Source organism: Hypomesus nipponensis, chromosome 18 (assembly GCF_054491055.1).
Source record: "Hypomesus nipponensis isolate SF chromosome 18, ASM5449105v1, whole genome shotgun sequence".
In the NCBI taxonomy this organism is placed as follows: domain Eukaryota; kingdom Metazoa; phylum Chordata; class Actinopteri; order Osmeriformes; family Osmeridae; genus Hypomesus; species Hypomesus nipponensis.
Window position 1 is genome coordinate 13615707 of NC_140378.1, and position 19290 is coordinate 13634996.

At 38.7% G+C, this 19290-nt stretch overlaps 4 protein-coding genes across 7 annotated transcripts; 2 read left to right on the plus strand and 2 right to left on the minus strand.

The window, feature by feature from the left end:
• Positions 1 to 2583: 2583 nt before the first annotated feature.
• Positions 2584 to 9686, minus strand: LOC146252266 (uncharacterized). 4 transcript variants are annotated; one of them, XM_084680716.1, is made up of 14 exons: positions 9669 to 9686; positions 5972 to 6073; positions 5718 to 5802; positions 5559 to 5632; positions 5323 to 5382; positions 5094 to 5201; positions 4784 to 4840; positions 4492 to 4622; positions 4339 to 4393; positions 4063 to 4155; positions 3759 to 3893; positions 3484 to 3585; positions 3139 to 3294; positions 2584 to 2934 (listed from the first exon to the last, which is right to left on the minus strand). In XM_084680716.1, exons 2-14 carry the CDS (start codon positions 6062 to 6064, stop codon positions 2812 to 2814), a joined length of 1272 nt encoding a protein of 423 aa, XP_084536842.1. In that variant the 5' UTR covers positions 6065 to 6073; positions 9669 to 9686; the 3' UTR covers positions 2584 to 2811. The 4 variants fall into 4 exon arrangements, with proteins under 4 accessions (XP_084536842.1, XP_084536841.1, XP_084536840.1 ...); XM_084680715.1 differs by lacking the exon at positions 9669 to 9686 and adding an exon at positions 9439 to 9587; XM_084680714.1 differs by lacking the exon at positions 9669 to 9686 and adding an exon at positions 6650 to 6728.
• On the plus strand, positions 6659 to 8432 carry taf10 (TAF10 RNA polymerase II, TATA box binding protein (TBP)-associated factor). The gene is made up of 6 exons (XM_084680721.1): positions 6659 to 6793; positions 6892 to 7056; positions 7307 to 7464; positions 7564 to 7628; positions 7734 to 7848; positions 8079 to 8432. The coding sequence occupies exons 2-6, from the start codon at positions 6930 to 6932 to the stop codon at positions 8166 to 8168; spliced, it is 555 nt and encodes a 184-aa protein (XP_084536847.1). The 5' UTR covers positions 6659 to 6793; positions 6892 to 6929; the 3' UTR covers positions 8169 to 8432.
• On the plus strand, positions 8586 to 18228 carry ppih (peptidylprolyl isomerase H (cyclophilin H)). The gene is made up of 9 exons (XM_084680722.1): positions 8586 to 8777; positions 13494 to 13558; positions 13947 to 13970; positions 14994 to 15038; positions 15709 to 15751; positions 16113 to 16205; positions 17350 to 17437; positions 17527 to 17567; positions 17737 to 18228. Exons 1-9 carry the CDS (start codon positions 8712 to 8714, stop codon positions 17803 to 17805), a joined length of 534 nt encoding a protein of 177 aa, XP_084536848.1. The 5' UTR covers positions 8586 to 8711; the 3' UTR covers positions 17806 to 18228.
• On the minus strand, positions 10571 to 12381 carry LOC146252269 (putative G-protein coupled receptor 160). The gene is made up of 2 exons (XM_084680718.1): positions 12258 to 12381; positions 10571 to 11975 (listed from the first exon to the last, which is right to left on the minus strand). The coding sequence occupies exon 2, from the start codon at positions 11940 to 11942 to the stop codon at positions 10836 to 10838; it is 1107 nt and encodes a 368-aa protein (XP_084536844.1). The 5' UTR covers positions 11943 to 11975; positions 12258 to 12381; the 3' UTR covers positions 10571 to 10835.
• Positions 18229 to 19290: the final 1062 nt, after the last annotated feature.

Consider the following 19290-nt stretch of genomic DNA (forward strand, 5'->3'; position numbering starts at 1 on the left):
TGTCTGTGTATTTTCAGCCCAGTTTCAAAGACCCACTGGTTTTTTTCTTTCTTTTTCTCTCTGCCAGTAACTTGTTTTGGAATCTTGAGACATGACACAGTTGCACCCCCTTTTTTCTTCCTCAACTCATCCCTCCCACCCTCTTCTCCCTTTCCATTCTACACTCACCTCACACTCCACTTCCTGTTGAGTCACAGAACAGGAGTATGCCATGTTTTACAGTTGTATAGCTCCCTCACTGCTTTCTACCCTCTGCTTTCTGTTTCATCCCCCTATCTCCTTTTCATGAATCATGGTAGTTGAGCTTGTTTTGTTACAATAAGATAAGGATCCTTAGCTCCAGGCAAAACTAAAGCAGATGACACATGTATTTAGCTGTTTCTAAGTTCGTAAATTCCTTGTGTTGTTAGTGATGTGGTTTATTTAATAATTGTATCTGGTTAGTTAAAATAATGAGCTCCATTTCTGAAACCTCAAGTGACATAAACAATTGCCAAGAAAAACGCTGTAATGGAAACATTAAAGTGACCAATCTCTCTCCCACACACACATTCTGTACACACAGTAAGCACACACACATACTTAGTGTTTTAGAGAGTGAGTGCAGCTGCAGAGGCAGAGTTAGAGCAGGTTGGCCAACTGAGTCAGCAGATGTATTCCAAATGAGTCAACCAGTCCGTCACTGAGGCTTGGTTTCATAGCCTTTTCAACATACAGGCACGTATTCCTCTTTTACACAGTGCCCTACCTCTGACTCTTTATCATCCTTTTACTCATAATAAAACTTGGAGTTCTGTTGACGACAAGGGTATTTACTTCAGCAATCTATCTGACCAAGAAAGATTACCTGATCTATTTGGTTAAGGTCTAGATTGTCTCTTTGTCATGTCACATGCTGAGGAAAAACAATGATGAATATATATATATATATATATGTAATACATAAACAGCATTTATAAATATATAATACATATATGTATGTACAGAGAGAAAGAAAGAGAGAACAATATTCTAGATTAGTTCATTTCAGATTTTTCTTTCTCTTTATGAACTCCCATATAATGATTTTATTTGTTTACACTGCCCTCCCTTATTGCCAGAGGCGTTCTGTAATTGAGGAAAGGAAGACAGTAAGGTGATCCCTTTTGTATTGTTATGTAGGACGGTTCACACTGGGAAGTGTTGCAAGGATGGGATCATGATGTTCCTGTCCCTCACAGTTGGTAAAAAGATTGATATTTAAATGATTATGCTGGACAATTATTCTACAATTGGCAGCAAGTGAATTATTACACAGGTCAGAAAAGACGAGTATTCATCATGAATGTCATTTGTCTGCATGTGAGTATTTGTGTGTATTTGTGTGACTAAATGATAATGGACAGACAGGGGACATGGCCTTGAAGTCTGCCCACGCCATTCCCAGTCCCTGTGTAACAGCGTTGCCTGTGACCACCGAGTTTGTCCAGGGCATAGGCTATCACTTCAGTACAAATAACAAAAAATGGAATAACAACTCACTTTTGAAATTGAATGAATTTGAACATGTTCCTGGAATATGAAACACATATTCACTGTTCAGCATATTTCAGTTGAACGAAAGTATAACTTGAGTAAACGTGTTTATCAACAAGCAAGCGTCACTGTGCATAGGCAGCCTACCTCAACCTAGACTATTAGACAAAAGGGCCCTGATGATAGAGGCAGTGCTGGGGGATGGACACACATCCAGGGGGAACCAGACCTATCACATGCAAACACATAGCCCACCACAGAGGGAAGCAACCTTTTCAGCCCAACAGGGGACAGGATGAAAGCACGATGACCTGACGATGTGGGCAAAGGGCATAGAGAAGTTACAAACCTTCCAGGTCACCATCCTTCACTGTGCTGGAGCTAGCCACTGCACCGGAGTACACGCACTGTGAAAGGTCTGATGCGAAGAATCACCAGATTCTTCTGTGACCCCCGTGTGTCGCGCTGTGCTGCCCGCAGACAACGCTGGGTGGACACAGAACAGTTGATGGATGCAGACTCGAGATTGACTGGGTAGAAAGAGGAAGCAGGCCCACCTGGAATGAGGTTGTCATGGAGTCTGTCATGGTGAGGGGTCTGTGGTCACAGTGGCTTGAGGTTGGGATGAGAGAGTGCTCAAACGGGCCTTGGATGAGCCAGAAACAGACAACGCACGTTAGCAGCTGGTAGTCTCGGAAGCTTTGTGAGGGTGGGTCAGGGAGCTTCATCATCAGCATTTTTCAGTCCTTCATTTGCGCCAAGGTGACCAACAGCCACAGAGCATGGGAACTGACAAGGAGAAGCTATGTATTGTTTTATTGTGGAGAAACCATATTCTGAGTACCTCTGTTAAATATTGTTTAAAGACAGTAGTCTGAATGAATCCTTTTTATTTGATTTAATGTTGACAATAGAGACATTTGTGGAGGCAAAGAATAGTTATATTTTTTGTACAATCTAAATTTTTACTTGACAATTGTCCCTTGTTGTTTCTTTTGTCAGTTGTTTGTATCTAAGATGTTTTATGAAATATTTACATATGAACTCAGACTCACCAAACAACAAGAATAAATTGCCGTATTTTTCATTGAGGCATCGAACAACAATATTTTTCTATGAATTAGATGACAGAATGTTACTTTTTTATGTATTCACATTTGAAATATAACATAGGTCTACATTAAACCAATAAAGTGCATTTATCCTGAGAATATTCAGATTGGTCATGGGAATCATTGTTGTTGATTATAATCATGATGATTTACTGTCTGCATTTCACCTTGTCTATGCCTCTACTCATTGGTCAGTCTCACAGAACACCACCTTGCTTTCCAAACGGGCGCGTTCTGCTTCAAAAACCAGTTTGTGGCTTCGCAAAGTCTCCCTTGGACCTGAACGGATCAAGGAAGCATCTCCACTCTGTAGACAAACACACACAAAGTCAATGAAAGACACATAATGCCCAAACCTTGCTTAATGACATTCAAGATAGTATATCTTTGTTTACCTACTACCTTTTTTAAACTACTCAAACTATCCAATTATTTAAGTTGAACATAAGGGTATAGGTAGAAGAGAAAGGTGTTGATGTGCTAATAATATGTTGACTATGAACATCCTTACCGCCACGGCAGAGATGAAGGCATCTACCAAGTGATAGTCAGCCCCGCTATGACCACCCATACCGAAGTGCCCTGGGACATTGGATTTGTGCTTTGTGGCTCTTTGAGTCAGAAAGTCAAACACTCTAATCTCATTACCATTGTAAGAGAGCTCCCCCTGCAGGATTAAAATACTGCAGTTTATTTTGAGGATCCTGCTTTGCCAGTAATACAGGACTCCTTGAAGATTAGCATTCGGTAGAGAAAAATAACATATTGTTGGAAATTGCTTCACATCATATATCCATTCACTGCGATTACATAGTTAATATATTACTGTTGTTAGAATATAAAGTATAAGTCTAACCTTGCTACCATAAATGGTTGTTCTTCGCTGACATATCTCCTCTGTAAATGCCACCATGGAGAAGGATGCTGTAAGACCACCTTCAAACTCCATGTTTACAACCTGTACAGATGAAATAACAGTAGGAATGTGAAAGGAGGAGAGGACATAACTGCAAATTAACTTTTAACTTACATTTTAAGATGTGTGCATACTGGTTTGGTTTGCTTTTGCATTTTAATCTTTTGGAAAGTACGAAACTAAACATTTTCAGACCAGAATGAAGACATTCTTACTTGGTTGGTGCAAACGTCATTATCACAATTATATACACAGCGTCCATAGGGCCCTGTCTTTAAGGCATCTGTCACAGATTCAATGTCTGGGAGAGAGCTGGGGCATATTACAGACACCGGCCAACCCGTATGACCCTAAGACACAAATGTATTCATGATCAAGTAATTATTTCAATTACAATACAAGTTTGTATTTAAATGTAAATGAATGGATTGAAAATAGTCTATCAATGACGGCACTGTAGTAATGCATGAATGCAGAATGCCATTTAGTTTGAGGCATTTATGTATAAATGGCAAGGACCTGCTTAACTCTGTCCAAGTAGATCTTACGAGCAGAATATGAACAGTCTCCCTCCACAGGACAGTGTAGGCAGCGATCTCCCGCACCTGGTGGCTAGAATTGAATGTGGTTATCAGCTACCTTAAGGATAACAACGCTGGACAATAACAGTCAAGTAATATATAGCATGAGAATAACAAAAGTTGATGCACTTCATTCAAAGGTCACTGTTAGTGATTGGTAGTAACTCTAACTCTAAATAGTGATGATGTGAATAACTAGCCTCAAAACACACACCTTGCATTCTTTGCGGAAGTGGCTGAGAGATCCAAATGACGATACTTTCAAACACCTGAGCGATTGAAGACAGACATTACAGTTAAGTAGTGTGAAACAGTGTGTTGTCTAAGCTACATTACTGTTTATTGTTTTAGTCTACAAATGTTTTACCTGCGTCCTCCAGCCCAGTGATGTATTAGGTCAATGTCATGGCAGCATTTAGCCAAAAGGGCAAAGGAGCTTTCAGCTTCATTCCTCCAGTTCCCTCGAACAAAAGAGTGGGCAAAGTGGTAGAATCCCACCTGCAGAGATAAAATACATAAGAATATCTGATAAACCACATGTGGTATTGTTACTACAATGTTAAAGAGATGCATAAAGATAAGATGGTCCAAAATCATGCATCTAAATAGTTTCCAATTGTATAACTGTTCTGTAATTTCGTATACTGTTACACACTTACCGGTTCTAGGTGTTGGATATGGATCACCTCACCAATAATTCCACTGTCAATCAGCTCCTGCAGAATCATTCATAGATTTTGATCAAAATAAGTCGAACCCTTGAAATAATCACAAATCATGGAAGGCTTCATTTTTGATAGACTCCCAGTTCTACTTCATATTCACACTTTTGGTTTACAATGTTAATTACTGATCTGATTAAAAGAGGCCATGTTTAAAATACAATTAACTGTGATGTTTTACAATATCCGTCTTTCAACTTTGTTAGTTCTTACTGTATAATTTTAGGAAAGTGGTGAAGATACGTACTTTTATTTTGCGGATCACTGGGTCATATCGAAGAACATGGCATACAGTAAGCATAACTCCACTCTGTATGCATGTTTCCACAATCTCTGTGCAATCCTCAGTAGACACCTAAAATGACAACAACAAAAATGCAAATCAAATCCCTAGCTGACTCATACTTGTTTTGCTTGTTCTTACAAAAAGAGATGTGCATAAAGTAGCTTCCCCTCCATTCAGTGGTGTTACTCACAGCCATGGGTTTCTCCAATAAAACATGATAGCCTTTTGCTGCCAGTGCCACTGCTGGGTCCTGTACATATTAGGTTCAAACAGAATGATAAAAACAGAATTTTCCATCTATTACACTATCAATTATAACATTATAACAGTGTTTAATTGACCATTTGAGCACATTACCTTAACTAGCCTGTGCTCAAGATTTTGTGATTAATCATATTTGTTCTATAATGATGACTACTACATTACCTTATGAAGACGGTCTGGAGTGCAAATAAACACAGCATCTGCAAACTTTTCTCTCTCTACTATATTGTGCCAATCTAAGAAACATCACAAACCAAACATTAAATCAGGCTAGAGGAGCAAATGCTTCTAAAATCATACTACATGGTATGACTCCCTTACCTTCAAATATGTTTTCATTTGCAATGTTGTGCTGCTTTTGAAGTATCTCTCTTGCAAATTGCCTGGGATCAGCCACTCCAACAACCTAAAATAATGTATTATACCGTTTCTATTATAATGTAATTTTATGATAATTAGACATGACTGACAATAAGTTGTATAAATCCAACACAGCATATAGCCTATGCAACGGTTTGTGTCAATAGTTTATCAAGATGTGGTGGTGGATTTAAAGGGGATAACTGTTTATAGACCTGCATGCGTTCGGGATGGAAGGTGGCAAAATCTGAGTAAGTCTTCCCACGGCTCCCAGCACCAACCACAATGACATGGACAACTGAAGGCATGATGGCAGACTGAAAATAATAGTAGCTTAAGTTTTACAGTAATATTCGTTTTGTTATATTACTGTACCTGTGTACCACAATAGCTCCTGTTGTTGTTGGTGCCATATGCAACCTGACGACAGAGTTTTGACGTGTCCTGCCTTGGCTGTACAAGTCAGGTCAGGGCACCCACTCCAACTGCTTAAGCAGCAACTTGCTATTTGTTATTTTCTTAATTGTCTTTTCAGTATACATATTTTAAGTATATTTCAAATGTTATTTGATCTCTAATGTGACACATTTTAAATCATGTTTCATATCAAGTAGTAAGTAGCGTTCTGTCCTATGACGCAGGAAAAAAATTAACGCGTACAAATGTGACACATTTTAAATAATGTTTCACATCAAGTAGTAGGTAGCGTTCTGTGCTATGACGCAGGAAAAACATTAACGTGTGGAACCGTCTGAATGTGAGGTTGAGGGAGCCATTATAGGCATGCAGAACCAAACAAAACACGAATCTATCTACCAATCATAATATAGTAATTACCCATGCCTTTTTATATTGTGACAATGTGAAATCATATTTGTTAATAATAACCCTACCTTCTGAAAACCACCTGCCAAAAAAGTTTGTGTACGTTCAGCGTTTACGTTGAAGCTAAATGACCGGAACCACATTTCAGGAAATAGGCTGCGGCGGGCAGTTTAATCGATGCACAAGGAAGTGTTGATGTTAGATTATCCAAGGTTTGGAAGATATTGCGATCTTGTCGTTACTTTACCGTAGTTTGCAACATTGTAAGATTTACAATTTAACTACAATTATCGTGTTTTTGTTTTAACAGTTTTGCATATTTTACCGAGCTGAGACGACGACAACAAAATGAACATTGATAATCAGCCTGTCACAACCGGGGGTTCGTCTTCAAATTCATCAGCATCTAGTAATCCTATCTCAAACAGTAATACAGCAACGAATGTTAGTAGCATCCCCCCAGTTGTAACTAACGGTAAGGAAGCAAACCTTATAGCTTTTAACACCATACTGTATGTCTATGTTATTATCTGCGTGACTTAGAAGATTACATTTCCGACAATACTAGAACAAACGTGAACACGCGTTGGCTGATTCTAATACCTTATGTGAAATGCCGTTGGTTTCATATCATATTATTGTTAACCGGAATTCTCCCAGTTCAGTCCAGTGCTTTTTCCCCCATTTTGAGGACATAAGTAGGCTACCACTCTTTTCTTTTACAGCATCAACCTCAGCTGCAATGGCCACCTCATCATCTGACTCGTCTGTGTCCAACGGCGTCTATGTTCCTAGTGGCATTGCCAATGGAGACGTGAAGTCTGTCATTTCCACAACGCCCCTGGCTGACTTTCTAATGCAGTTGGAGGACTACACTCCTACAGTGAGCTTGGTCATGCTGTGTGGATCTTAAAATGAAATCTTGAAACCTCTCAAAATCTTTTTGGTAGTTGTCATTGACAGTTCATTATGTATTCACTAGATCCCAGATGCAGTGACGGGCTACTATCTTAATCGAGCTGGTTTTGAGGCATCTGATCCACGAATGTGAGTTTTGTTTTGTATACATGTATAGCCAAACTGTTAAGTGTTAGCATTGCAATAAAATGTAATACACTGATATGTTTGTTGTTTTCCCCCCATTTCTTTTAGAATCCGTCTGATCTCTCTTGCTGCTCAAAAGTTCATCTCGGACATCGCCAATGATGCCTTGCAGCACTGTAAGATGAAGGGCACAGCCTCTGGAAGCTCCAGAAATAAGACAAAGGTTTGTGTTCTTGATGGTGTGAAAATGTGCAGCTTTTGGCAGCTGTATTCCCACAGTTGGGCATTTACAGGAATTGTCACATTTATATTATAAGCAAAATGAATTGCATGGAAATAACTTTTCCAAATGTCAAAACATCGAATCTTTCTCCAGGGACCTTCCACATGCCTAAAACTATGTGTGACGTTTATAGGTTAGTGGTCAATATTTATCTTCTTTCTCTACTTTAGGATAAGAAGTACACGTTGACAATGGAGGACCTGTCTCCTGCCCTGTCCGAATATGGTATAAATGTCAAGAAACCTCATTATTTTACATAGTGTATTGGCCTATGCAAGAGACATACCACGCTACTTTTCCTTCACAACCAATTTGAGTTTGTGCTTTGTAGACACCACCATTCACAACATTTTTAACATGGTGCTCAAGATCAACCATTAAAAATGACTTGCATCACTTTTTCATTTTCAGTTTAAATGTAGGCTAGTCGTTTCTTGGTGTAGACTGGAGCATGTTTTGCATTGTGTGGAATTTTAGTTTGTCATATTTTATTTAGACCAATAAACCTTATAACAAAATGTAAACTTTTCTGTTTTGTAATTTGTGTTTGTTTTAGGGAACCTAATATTTGGTAATTAAAATGTATTGTATAAGTATTTTAATATGCATCATATGTATTAGAGAACAAATTATGGTTTCTATGGCGACTATTGGTCATGTTTTTCCACCTCGTCAGCCATAGGCTAGTTGATGTCCGCTGTCGGCTGCCGTAGCCCTCTGTACCGCATTTCATTTGAAACTCGCTAGATAGCATGTTTTCAGTTTAGAGTGAATAGTCACGTAATTACCTATCACCCTCCAGAATGAATGTTCAGCCATCAAATCCTAACAACCCAATTGTGTTCTTTGATGTTACCATAGGCGGTCAGGTGAGTGTGTTTTTCCTAACACTAGTCTACTAGTTGCTAGTCTATTGCTAGCTAGCTAGCTATAGCTAGCCGTAGCTAATTACACCACATTGCCAACGTTTGCAAGGTTCTACGTGCTATAGTAATCACGGAACTTTCGGCTGCACTGGATTGTCTATAAATCGAACTTTAGCTTAGAGGTCTTATAGACTGAGCAACTAGAGCCATCATTGGGGCATGTACAAACTAACCTTATTCTGGTATCATAAAAACATCTACAAGTGTGAAAGCAGACGTCCATTGCTAACAGTGAGTGAGTGTGTACATACACGAGTGCATGATGCGCAGCACGGAGCGGCAGAGGTACGCGTCTCAAAATCTTTCTCGTACTCTGTAGTGACTAAAAAAACTTTTTTTATTTTTTTTTATTTTTTTACTGTTCGTCATTTTCTAGGCGTGTGATAGATGATTTTGGCAAGATCTGTTACTAGGATTTCTCCACTCAATTGTTTTTTGATTCTAGCAGACAATATTGTCATTATCAAATTGTCTTACAGTAGCTAGATATAAACGATAATGACTGTATGGGTCATCATGGAGTTTGCGTGGTATAATTGGAAACGTTTATATAACCAATACTCAATACAGTATTGCTTAATTGTATTTATATGTTTTTACTTACTTCCAATTGACTTGACCAGTAAATGGAGTCGACAGTGTTTCATCCACACACCGCCTGTTTGGACTCGACCAGACCTACTGTTTAGGGTCAGCACACGTAACAGACGTGGTCTTGCTCCGTAAGAGGTATCAGGCCAATGTTCACTCCCCCCAGGAGTTGAACCTGCCACCTCCGACAACCCAAGTGCAACTGTCAGGCCAATCGTGTCCTAGGGCCAAATAGTGTCCTACCTGACGTAACAATGCCGTTCCGTAGCAAGGACGCGTCCGTCGCTATGCCGACCTTAAATTCCTGAGATATATAATCGTGGGTTAGGGTTACTAAACGAGTGAAAACTTTAAATAGTAGAGTAGAATGAACTGGTTTAAATAGGCCTAAATACAAAACTTCCTACCTAGTAACCAGTATAGCAACCATGACAGTTTCCTGCTTGCACGATTAGATATCTCAGGAATTTAAGGTCGGCATAGCGACGGACGCGTCCTTGCTTCTGAACGGCATTGTGACGTCAGGTAGGACACTATTTGGCCCTAGGACACTATTTGGCCTGACACAACCACTACCAGATACGCCAAAGAAAAGCTAGCTTTTCGTTGACGCTGGTGGCCTTCTACATACCTGAGGAGTGAGTTTCACCGATTCACACCGGTTACATTCACCCTCTAAACTCACTCCGGTGGTCAGCTGACGCTAAGCAAGTGATCCGGGTCACGGCACCAATGTGACGGTGGTCCAACGGGACTGACGAACACTGCAATTGCTTAGTTCTTTAATTCCTGTTCATTCAAAAACATAACAGTTGGCATACGCAGCATCGTTGACAGGCAAACTTCTTCTGTCTAGTTACGGCAACAGTACACACATAAAAGCTGCAGACCTGCAGTACATCACAGCTCCAAAGGTGGCTCTAAAACACCAACATTATTTACAACTGCAGCATAAAGGAGAAACTCATTATACAGTTAAACGGATTTTTCAACTCTGTTACACACTAATAATAAGTGTACTGGTTTGCACTAAAAACTTGAGTCAATCAAGTCACAGATATAGATTTGGTAATTAGTTAAGGCTCATGAAATATTCTTTCTAATCGTTAAAGTTCAACTGACATTCAGTAGATTCGGGGTTTTTGTTGTTGCAGTATGTTTATTTTTGCAGATTTTCTAAATTGTGAAACACACGCTTGGTATTTACATCAGATTTATTTCAAAATAAGACAAACGTATTTTTAGAGAAGCGTAGGCTACTACGCTCCATTCATGTGTAGAAAAATATTTTTGTTGAACTATGAAGTCGCAACAATTTGATGAATGTATTCATCTCAAGCTTTAAAGCCTTATCTTCGGGACCATTCTTGTTTATTTTCACAAAATCCCCCCCTTTTTGTATATTTTCTTTCACACGTGTAGTAGTGGGTCACCTGAGAGACTGAAAACAGCATTGGAGAGTTCATGTTGGTGTGCAGCAGGTTTTGGCCCTCTACTCAAGTTCCAGTATATTTTCCACAGATTAAAATCATCAGAAAGATCCATGTAAGGGCCTAAATAGTCACTCTTCAACCAAAATACAATCCCCATCAGCAGACTGTTGGCACACTCCACCCAAAGCATATTTAAAGTGATGTAGGAAGGTACTACAAACCCCATGACTGTACAGAGAAATGATATGACTATGAAAGGCATCCATGTAACAGTAAAACACAACATAAGGCTAACATAAAGGGGAGGAACTTCCTGGCCAGTCTCCACCACCAGTATCTGTTTCTCATCACATTTCTGCCCACTAAACAAGGTTTTGCTGAAGTATAAGTCACTCTTCAGAGTTGCAGAGCTATTAGCTCTATTAGCTTCCCTGAGCCACATGGGCAGCTTTGAGCAGAAGGGCAGCAACACAAAACAGATGGCCATGGAAATGCCTACACAGAAAAAGGACATTAAAGTTGAGTCCTGCATTTTACATACTCGTGCATGCTTTCCTGCCTCATACTCAATCTCTATCATATCTATGTTTGTTGAGTGGAAAGACCAAAGGCAAGCCATGGCCCACACTACTAGGGTCAAAAAACCATTCTGCAGGCCACTGTGTATTGAACCATGGCAGGTACGGTTACCTAGCTCAAAAAAGTAGTTTAGAAGTCCCAGTATCAGCACAGGCAGAGGCACCGCTGCATACATATCCGAGCCATGTGTCAGCACAAAACACAACGACACAGGGGACTGACCAGGCCCGAGGAACCATACCATTGTTATAGCCAAAAATAATGCAATGTCAACCAGGACAAGTGAGTAGCTGAAGACATTCATGAAGAAAGTATACAATTTACGCCTGAAGAGCATCAGGACCAGTGTATCCAGGCCAACCTTTAAGAGCATGATGAACAGATACTGCTGAGTGTTGTCCACACAACAGCTGTCTTTGCCCTCCCAGTGCTCTATGATGGCCCACATTGTTGAGCTGTTGTGGTGAGTAGCTGGCAACTTAAGGGGCATCTGTATGGTCTGCATCACTCTGTCCAATAAGAGGTGCTCTAACGCAGGCTGTTGAAGAGATAATGGTTGTTGTTGCCATTAGTAGTGTATAAAATTAACCAAATAGACAAGCCTGTACTCAGTTTCAGTTAAAATATGGGACTGTCAGAGTCTAAAAATGTATCCCAATATCTGTAAAAGTTTACTATTACAAAAATAATCAATCTCTTTAACTTTCCCCTTAAAAACACAAGGAACCAATCTCATTTGTGCTTCACATTGTGCCGCACATTGTGCTGCAATATACACTTAAGTATCTGTAAATCTTTGAATTCATGTCACAAATCTTACTTTTGATCCATAGATGGTATCACCGGTTCATTCAATGCAGAAGCAGCTAGCAAAGTTAACTTCACAAGCTGGAAGATGTTGTTCTCTTGCCTGTCGCAGGTGAAGTTGTTGTGTGTGTTGGTTGATGCCTTATAAAGGTCTGTTTGTTTAACTCCAGTACTTCCTGTATAAACCAGAAACCAATTGGACACGCCCTGCATTCTCTTTCTGCAAGAGTTTTGCTCTCAGGTGTCCCCATCTTTCTATATCCACTCAAGCCTGTTTTAAGGACCTGCTTGTCTTGTCAGACAAGATAATCCTGTCACCGTCTCCTCATAGTTCTCTTGCTTGGATACATAATTAAACTGTCAGTACAAACACAGATGGACAAATCTAATGTGCCCGCATTCAGTTTTTTAATTATTATATTTGTTACTTCTGTGACTGTATTGACTGCATTTAGATTTTGAGGCATGGTTCTGAAGCCACAGGATAGTCCAAGTCGTTAAACGAATAGACTTTCAACCTACAACCATAATATCTCCACCCAGGATCTGGCACAGTGAGACATTCTCATTGTTTGCTCTACTATATGTAAATGTTTGATCACTGAGCACTCAGTTGGTGCATTTAGGGCTAAGCAGTAAACACAGGTTGGGGTGTAGCAGATTTAGCTTCACCTTGATCTCTTGAAACATTTGGTGAATAAACGGGACATATTTTTTATTTTGATTATTATGAACCTTTTTGAATAATTCTTCACTGTTCAAGTTGATCTTTATTTAGCCATGAAAAGATGTGGTACCATCTTTTTGTTCCAAAAGAGTCCTGACCAAATAAAAGCTACATACTTGCACTGTTATTTCCTGTAGCGGTATTACTAGTTCAACTACATATCTCATTACTGTGGTGCTGGTGTTGTTTCTTTTTACTAAATAGCTTTTCAGTATCAAATCTCTTCTAGTAATCAAGTAATGTGGTAGCATCCACACCAGTAACAGTAACACATTTTGAGATGAAAATATGTCAAAAGGCATGTAAAAAAAAAAACACACCACTAGCTCTCACGTGAACGTGCAAAAGTAATGGCTAGGGGTAAGGGGGATTCAGCCTTAGACTGTAGGAACAGGATGTCATTGTCTAAAAATCCTGATCATATTTAGTGTACCTGGGGATGTAATGGTAATTATCCCTGCCGTAATGTTTGTCAATAGGGTTGTCCAGTGTTGTTGTTACAGTTTGATAACTGACTTTTAGGAAGTTGGACGAATGAAGATTGAACTCTTTGCTGATGTGGTTCCCAAGACAGCAGAGAATTTTCGGTAAGAAACATTCTTCTTAATTGATTTGAGTGTAGAAATAGAATTATGAGTTTTAATTTGTGTAACCGTTTTTTCAAACTTAGCAATTTTAACTTGAGTTTGAAAGGATTTCAACCAAAATATGCCGAAACCCCTCCAAAACACATGAAGACAGACAAGTCTGCACTGTTTTGCATTACCAACCACCTATGAAAGAATGGATCACTGAATAAATTGCTTCTTCCAAAGTTTCTTTCATTGTTTCTTGCTCTGAGAGATTTGGGAAGTTTTTTCTTGTCTACTCTGAGGGTTTAGGTTGATTATAGGTGCTATCTAAGCCCTGTGTGACATTCCTTGTAAAATGTTTATTATATTAATATACTATTAATATTTTTGTTTTCATTCACAGGCAGTTCTGTACTGGAGAATTCAAGTAAGTGATGGCATATATACACAGACTACAGTGATATAAAAGCAGGTGCCAATATTGCTTTAATTTCAACTATACATGATACAGATTCATTCATAAAAGAAATTAAATGATGTACGTAGACAATGTGCTTGATATTTGAAACATTCCATTCTGGAAACATTCTTTTACACAAACTTAAATTAGTAGGCATGTTGCCATTGTGTCTTTTGTAAAAAAAATAATGGAAAAGGCAGTCCATTAAGACACTTTGGTGTTATTTACATGAATAATTATCCTTGCTTCCTATTTTTAAAGATAAGTTCAATGTTAAGATGGAATTGTTGAAAAATGTGGTTAACTAAATGGTCATTGTTACGAACCCTATGGCTCTAGCAGTCTCGGGTGGAGGATACAGACAACCGGTAACATAAAACCTATGCAAGTTAGTGTAGTGTAAGGCAAAGTGAGAACAAATCGAGACAGACAACCAAAGCTATTGTCAAACATAAACGTTTAATATAAACACACAGTAAAGGGGTTAGGGAAAAGGGGCTGAGCTGGACCCTAGAAATGAAACGATAGAATACAAAACACCCCTAAACTGAATTTGCCTGCCTCAAGTACCACTAGGCCACTAAGTTCCGCTCAGTTCTAACTAGTGTTTTTAGACAAAGTTATACCTTTCGGATGAATAAACACAACACAGGTTTTAACAGGGACTAAGCAGCTAACAGAACACAAGCGATTAGACAACACCAAACAAAACCCCACAGCAATACCTACTCACATGAAACAGGTATGACAAAATGAGAGGCATGCTGAACGAAGTGAGGTATGCATGAATTAAATGTCTATATGCAAAAACAAAAAGGTATGTACTGTATGTTAAGTGTGTCTGTCAATGTGGGGAAAAACAAGAAACATAACATACTAGGAAAAAGTCCTTAAGAAAACATGGTCTCTACTTTTTTGTGTCCAACAACCCGCCAACCATCTAACAAATAGTATCTTTCCATGCTTGAATTTTTCATTTTATTTTCACAGAAAAGATGGTGTCCCCATTGGTTTTAAAGGATGCACATTCCACAGGTATAGTTGGAAGTCTGAGGGAATATTGTATAAGTGTCGGCTTAACTGTCTGTCAATGTAACAATAATGTTAAAGGCAAGGTAGGTACGTTTTATGGACCAAGCCATTTTAGATTGAGTTCTAAAGGATTCAAACCAGAATATCCCACCCTACCCTTCAAAGCCACTCCTCCAAAATATTTACATTTATTCATTTAGCAGACACTTTTTATCCAAAGCGACTTCCCAGAGAAAGCTTTACAAAAGTGCATAGGTCACTGATCATAACAACGACATAGCCCCAAACATTGCGGGTAGTCAAAACATGAAGCATACATTGTGAAAAAACAAATAAGTGGCAAAGAGAAGAACCATAAGAGAGTAGTAAAACAAGTTACAATTAAACATGAACCTCAAAAAGTGCAAGAAACACATAAACTGTGCTTCTCAGCAACATTACCTACCCTGCCTTTAACTGACATTCAACAAGACAGACTTATGTGACTAGCTCATCATCATTTTACTGTGTCTAGCTTGACATTTGTCAACGGTTTTGGACATTAAAATGGTAAAAAGTATTTCACATCATTAATTACAGTAAAATATAGTAAAAAATATATTTATAGTAAAACATAAAATATTACATTTGACTAGATATTTGAAATACATTCTTATTTCCTTCTTAATGGTAGGGTGATCAAAGACTTTATGATCCAAGGAGGAGACTTTGTAAATGTGAGTACTGTTCTTTAACAGGGTTTATAATTGCCCTTTGTTTTAGGCCCAAGAAGAAAATATGTTGTTGCTTTGACAGTATTACCTATTGTCCATTTTAGAGCCCAATTGGTTGTATTATTGTTCAGATGAGATTTTTGTAAACAGAGGTGTAAACTTTGTCTGCATTTCGTGTTCATGCTCAGTTTGCCCACTAGTGGACAACTGTGCCATTTAGTGAACTGTATTTTATTGCATGCCCAAGATTGAAAGAATGAAGATTGAAGAAAAAGTTTAAGCACAAATTAGTTTCTGGACATAGTTACCTCAATACTGTACAGGTTTGATTTGCATGTCTTAAGTTGTTTACTTTGTTCTTTAGGGTGATGGAACAGGTATTTGCAGCATCTATAGAGGTCCCTTTGCAGATGAAAACTTTCGGATGAAACATTCTACACCAGGCCTCCTCTCCATGGTATGTGTAGGGTTTAGCACTTTGAGTTTACTGGATACAATGAAATGACAAAACAATCTAGAAAATGTAATCCCTCATTCTTAGTTCTATTGTATGGCTTCAATAGTCCTTGAATGGTGTGACATTAGCTACAATGTGGTCATATTTAATATTGGTTGTAGTCCTATTTCACATTAAATGGCTGCCTCAAGTCTGTAACCCGTCCGCATCACCCAACTTTTGGTGTCTTATTTGCTGGCACTCTTTCACTGAGAGTTGTTGAAGTTGTTCCTTGCATCCTTTGTTGTTGGCTGAGGTCTTTTTTCCCAGTTGGGGCAATGTTGAGCAGAAACTACCCAGATAAATAAGAATTCAGCTGAGATGGCAAACTAGGTTAACCATTGTACTCCTGCTACTAAGCTTTGTAGTGTTTGTGTAGGCTACTTGTTTCTCATGGCTCACAGAAAAATTAGTCAGAAGAAACAAGGGTTTAACATGATCACTACCTTTAGCAAACCTTGATAGCAGGCGCATGATTAATGCTAGTTTGCAACCTAAGATCCGTGATGACTGGTGTAAAGTGCCTGTACACTGGCATGTGCAATGGGCACTCTGACACCAATGTATGGCCACAGGGTCTTGTAATTCAGTTTTTGCACCAAAATAAAAAACTCAAAGAAGTCTAGGCTAGTGACCTATGTGGACCTGGAGCCTGTCCCATGAAGCAAGTTTACAGATTAAACCATGCTTAAGTCAAGGAAAGTAACCAAAAGTAACTTCCTTTATGGAACAAGCCCCTGGTCTAACTCACTCAGATTGCCTTGTTTGGGTGGGGTAGTGGCAATGGGCGTGTTACCCTGATTACTTGCATTTATTTAATCAACAAAGATATTCCAAACTGTTTTTACAGTAATTAATAGCAAGATATATGCAATCAATTTAGTTGCATATAATGTAAACTTCAAGGATGTTTGGTTCATAAAATGGGTGAATTTGTACATTTTATCTCATACAGAACATAAATGTGTCAATGTCCAAGGGCTTCGGGAACCAACTGTAGAAACTAGACAGAGAGACTGACTAACATGTGCAGCTATATTTCCACACATATTATTGGTCAATATGTGACAAAGTCCACTCCTATCTATCTGCTATCTTGTAATAGGCAAATAGCGGCCCCGGAACCAACGGTTGTCAGTTTTTCATCACTTGCACCAAATGTGACTGGTTAGATGGAAAGCATGTAGTTTTCGGTAAGAAGGATATCTCTTTTTATTATTTGCCATATTCTAACCTAACATTCACGCCCTTTGTGAAGTTCATAATTGTTTTTTTCTTTTAGGCAAAGTTGTTGATGGATTGTTAGTCATGAGAAAGATTGAGGTAAAAAATATATATTTTGCTGTATGCAGTGCACTGATTAGCAGTGAACTCTGCATATTTCATTAAAACCATTTGAGTAAATTGTCTTATTAAATCAATGTTATTATGGTTTAAATAGGATGCCAAATATTGCAGCACATTACCCATCTCTTTGCTGATTCTTTTGCAGAATGTTCCCACAGGGCCAAACAACAAGCCCAAGCTGCCTATCCTTGTCGCTCAGTGTGGAGAGATGTGACTCAACCCAACTCAATTTTTTTGTTACTGATGATAAATGGTCTTTCATATTTGCATCATTGTTCAAAATTTCACTTCCTAATTGCTTGTATCTGATAGAAAATATTAAAGACAATACTAAAACCAATCATTACACAATTGCGCCATACTAATAGTTTTCAGTGAAATGTAGGTAATGGTTTATTTTCACCCTGTCTATATAGTATTTTTACTGTTCTGGTTGTTAGTTTAGGCAGTTAGTAATTGGAAATGGTAATAACAGATTATCAAGATTTTTTTAAATGTGTATATATAGTTACACCATCCAGCAACAATACCCTACCTAAAAGTACATTGCTAAATTTGAGTTGCCAACACGAATATTATGAATACAATGTCTAATGTTTGGGTCACATTTACAATAAATACTTTTACTTTTTGTAAATGGTTTCAGATATGATTCTCATATAGAATTTCTGGATGGAGGTACAAAGATTCTCATGGCATTTGCTTACCTTATTTACTAGTCAAATGTTTTCAATGTGAAAGTAGGTCATAAGTGCAGGGCTGTCATCATTTGTATATATTTAATATTTCCAGTTGAAACAAACAAATCTGAAATTGTCAATATTAAACAATATAGTTAACATGTTTGGAGGACGGAATAGTTGCTAGTATCCAAGTGGATGTACAAACACAATGTGATGTCCTTTTTGCCTTGTGTGGAGGTTACTGTGTGCAGTGCATCAGGCTCAAACAACGAATGTTGTCAATTGACCCATTTGCCATACCAGCCACCTTGCCAAATTTACCATATGAATGTCATACAGGTGTAATTATTTGACCAGGAATTAGTGTATAATGCATTCTTCCAAGTACACAGTAGTACCAAGGACCTACTGCTGAACTTGTGGTTGCCTCTACCATCTTCTCAGTCAACGAATCCACCATAACCCCTCCCCCACTCTCACTTGCTCTCTCTCGCCTTGGACACCATCCCCCTGCACAAAGGAATCCTTTCAGATGCAACTCTGCTCTCTTATGGAAGCAGGAAGGGTTTTGGGAGGCTTGATGGGAGGCTTTCTAGGGTCAATGTCAAAGCTTGTCTTTGTTGTGGGACAACAGGGCTCGGCTATTAACAACGAACTCTTCACACATCAACCGGGACTCATAAACAGTGCCAGCGGAGCATTAACATGACAATGAGTTGGGGGTTGGTGTTGGGGCTGTCTCAAGCTTGGCCGGGGGGATGTCTGGTCTACTATGACTAGAGAGACTTTAAATTTGGGATTAAAGTTAAGGACGACAGTGTTGTATGTGCTCACCTCACAGGAAAATTAAATATGACATAACATAACGATACGACTAATAATGCATCATACTGTAATAGACTTCCAGTGCAAACGGGTGTGCCTAAATGAGAATCCAGAGGGACTAAAAATGTGTACAGCAGTATAGGTGCATGTTGGCATCAAATCACACATCAGTAAGCCTGGCTACCCCATCA

Coding starts and splice junctions, on each gene's coding strand:
- ppih (XM_084680722.1), top strand. CDS start 8,712: ATGAATGTTCAGCCATCAAATCCTAACAACCCAATTGTGTTCTTTGAT. Junction 13,971..14,993: donor TTCTGTACTGGAGAATTCAA/GTAAGTGATGGC, acceptor TTATTTTCACAG/AAAAGATGGTGTCCCCATTG. Junction 16,206..17,349: donor CACCAGGCCTCCTCTCCATG/GTATGTGTAGGG, acceptor ATCTTGTAATAG/GCAAATAGCGGCCCCGGAAC.
- LOC146252269 (XM_084680718.1), bottom strand. CDS start 11,942: ATGCAGACCATACAGATGCCCCTTAAGTTGCCAGCTACTCACCACAAC.
- taf10 (XM_084680721.1), top strand. CDS start 6,930: ATGAACATTGATAATCAGCCTGTCACAACCGGGGGTTCGTCTTCAAAT. Junction 7,057..7,306: donor CCCCCCAGTTGTAACTAACG/GTAAGGAAGCAA, acceptor TTTCTTTTACAG/CATCAACCTCAGCTGCAATG. Junction 7,849..8,078: donor GCTCCAGAAATAAGACAAAG/GTTTGTGTTCTT, acceptor TCTCTACTTTAG/GATAAGAAGTACACGTTGAC.
- LOC146252266 (XM_084680714.1), bottom strand. CDS start 6,724: ATGTGGTTCCGGTCATTTAGCTTCAACGTAAACGCTGAACGTACACAA. Junction 5,633..5,717: donor AAATGAAAACATATTTGAAG/GTAAGGGAGTCA, acceptor GATGTTTCTTAG/ATTGGCACAATATAGTAGAG. Junction 3,295..3,483: donor CAACCATTTATGGTAGCAAG/GTTAGACTTATA, acceptor TTAATCCTGCAG/GGGGAGCTCTCTTACAATGG.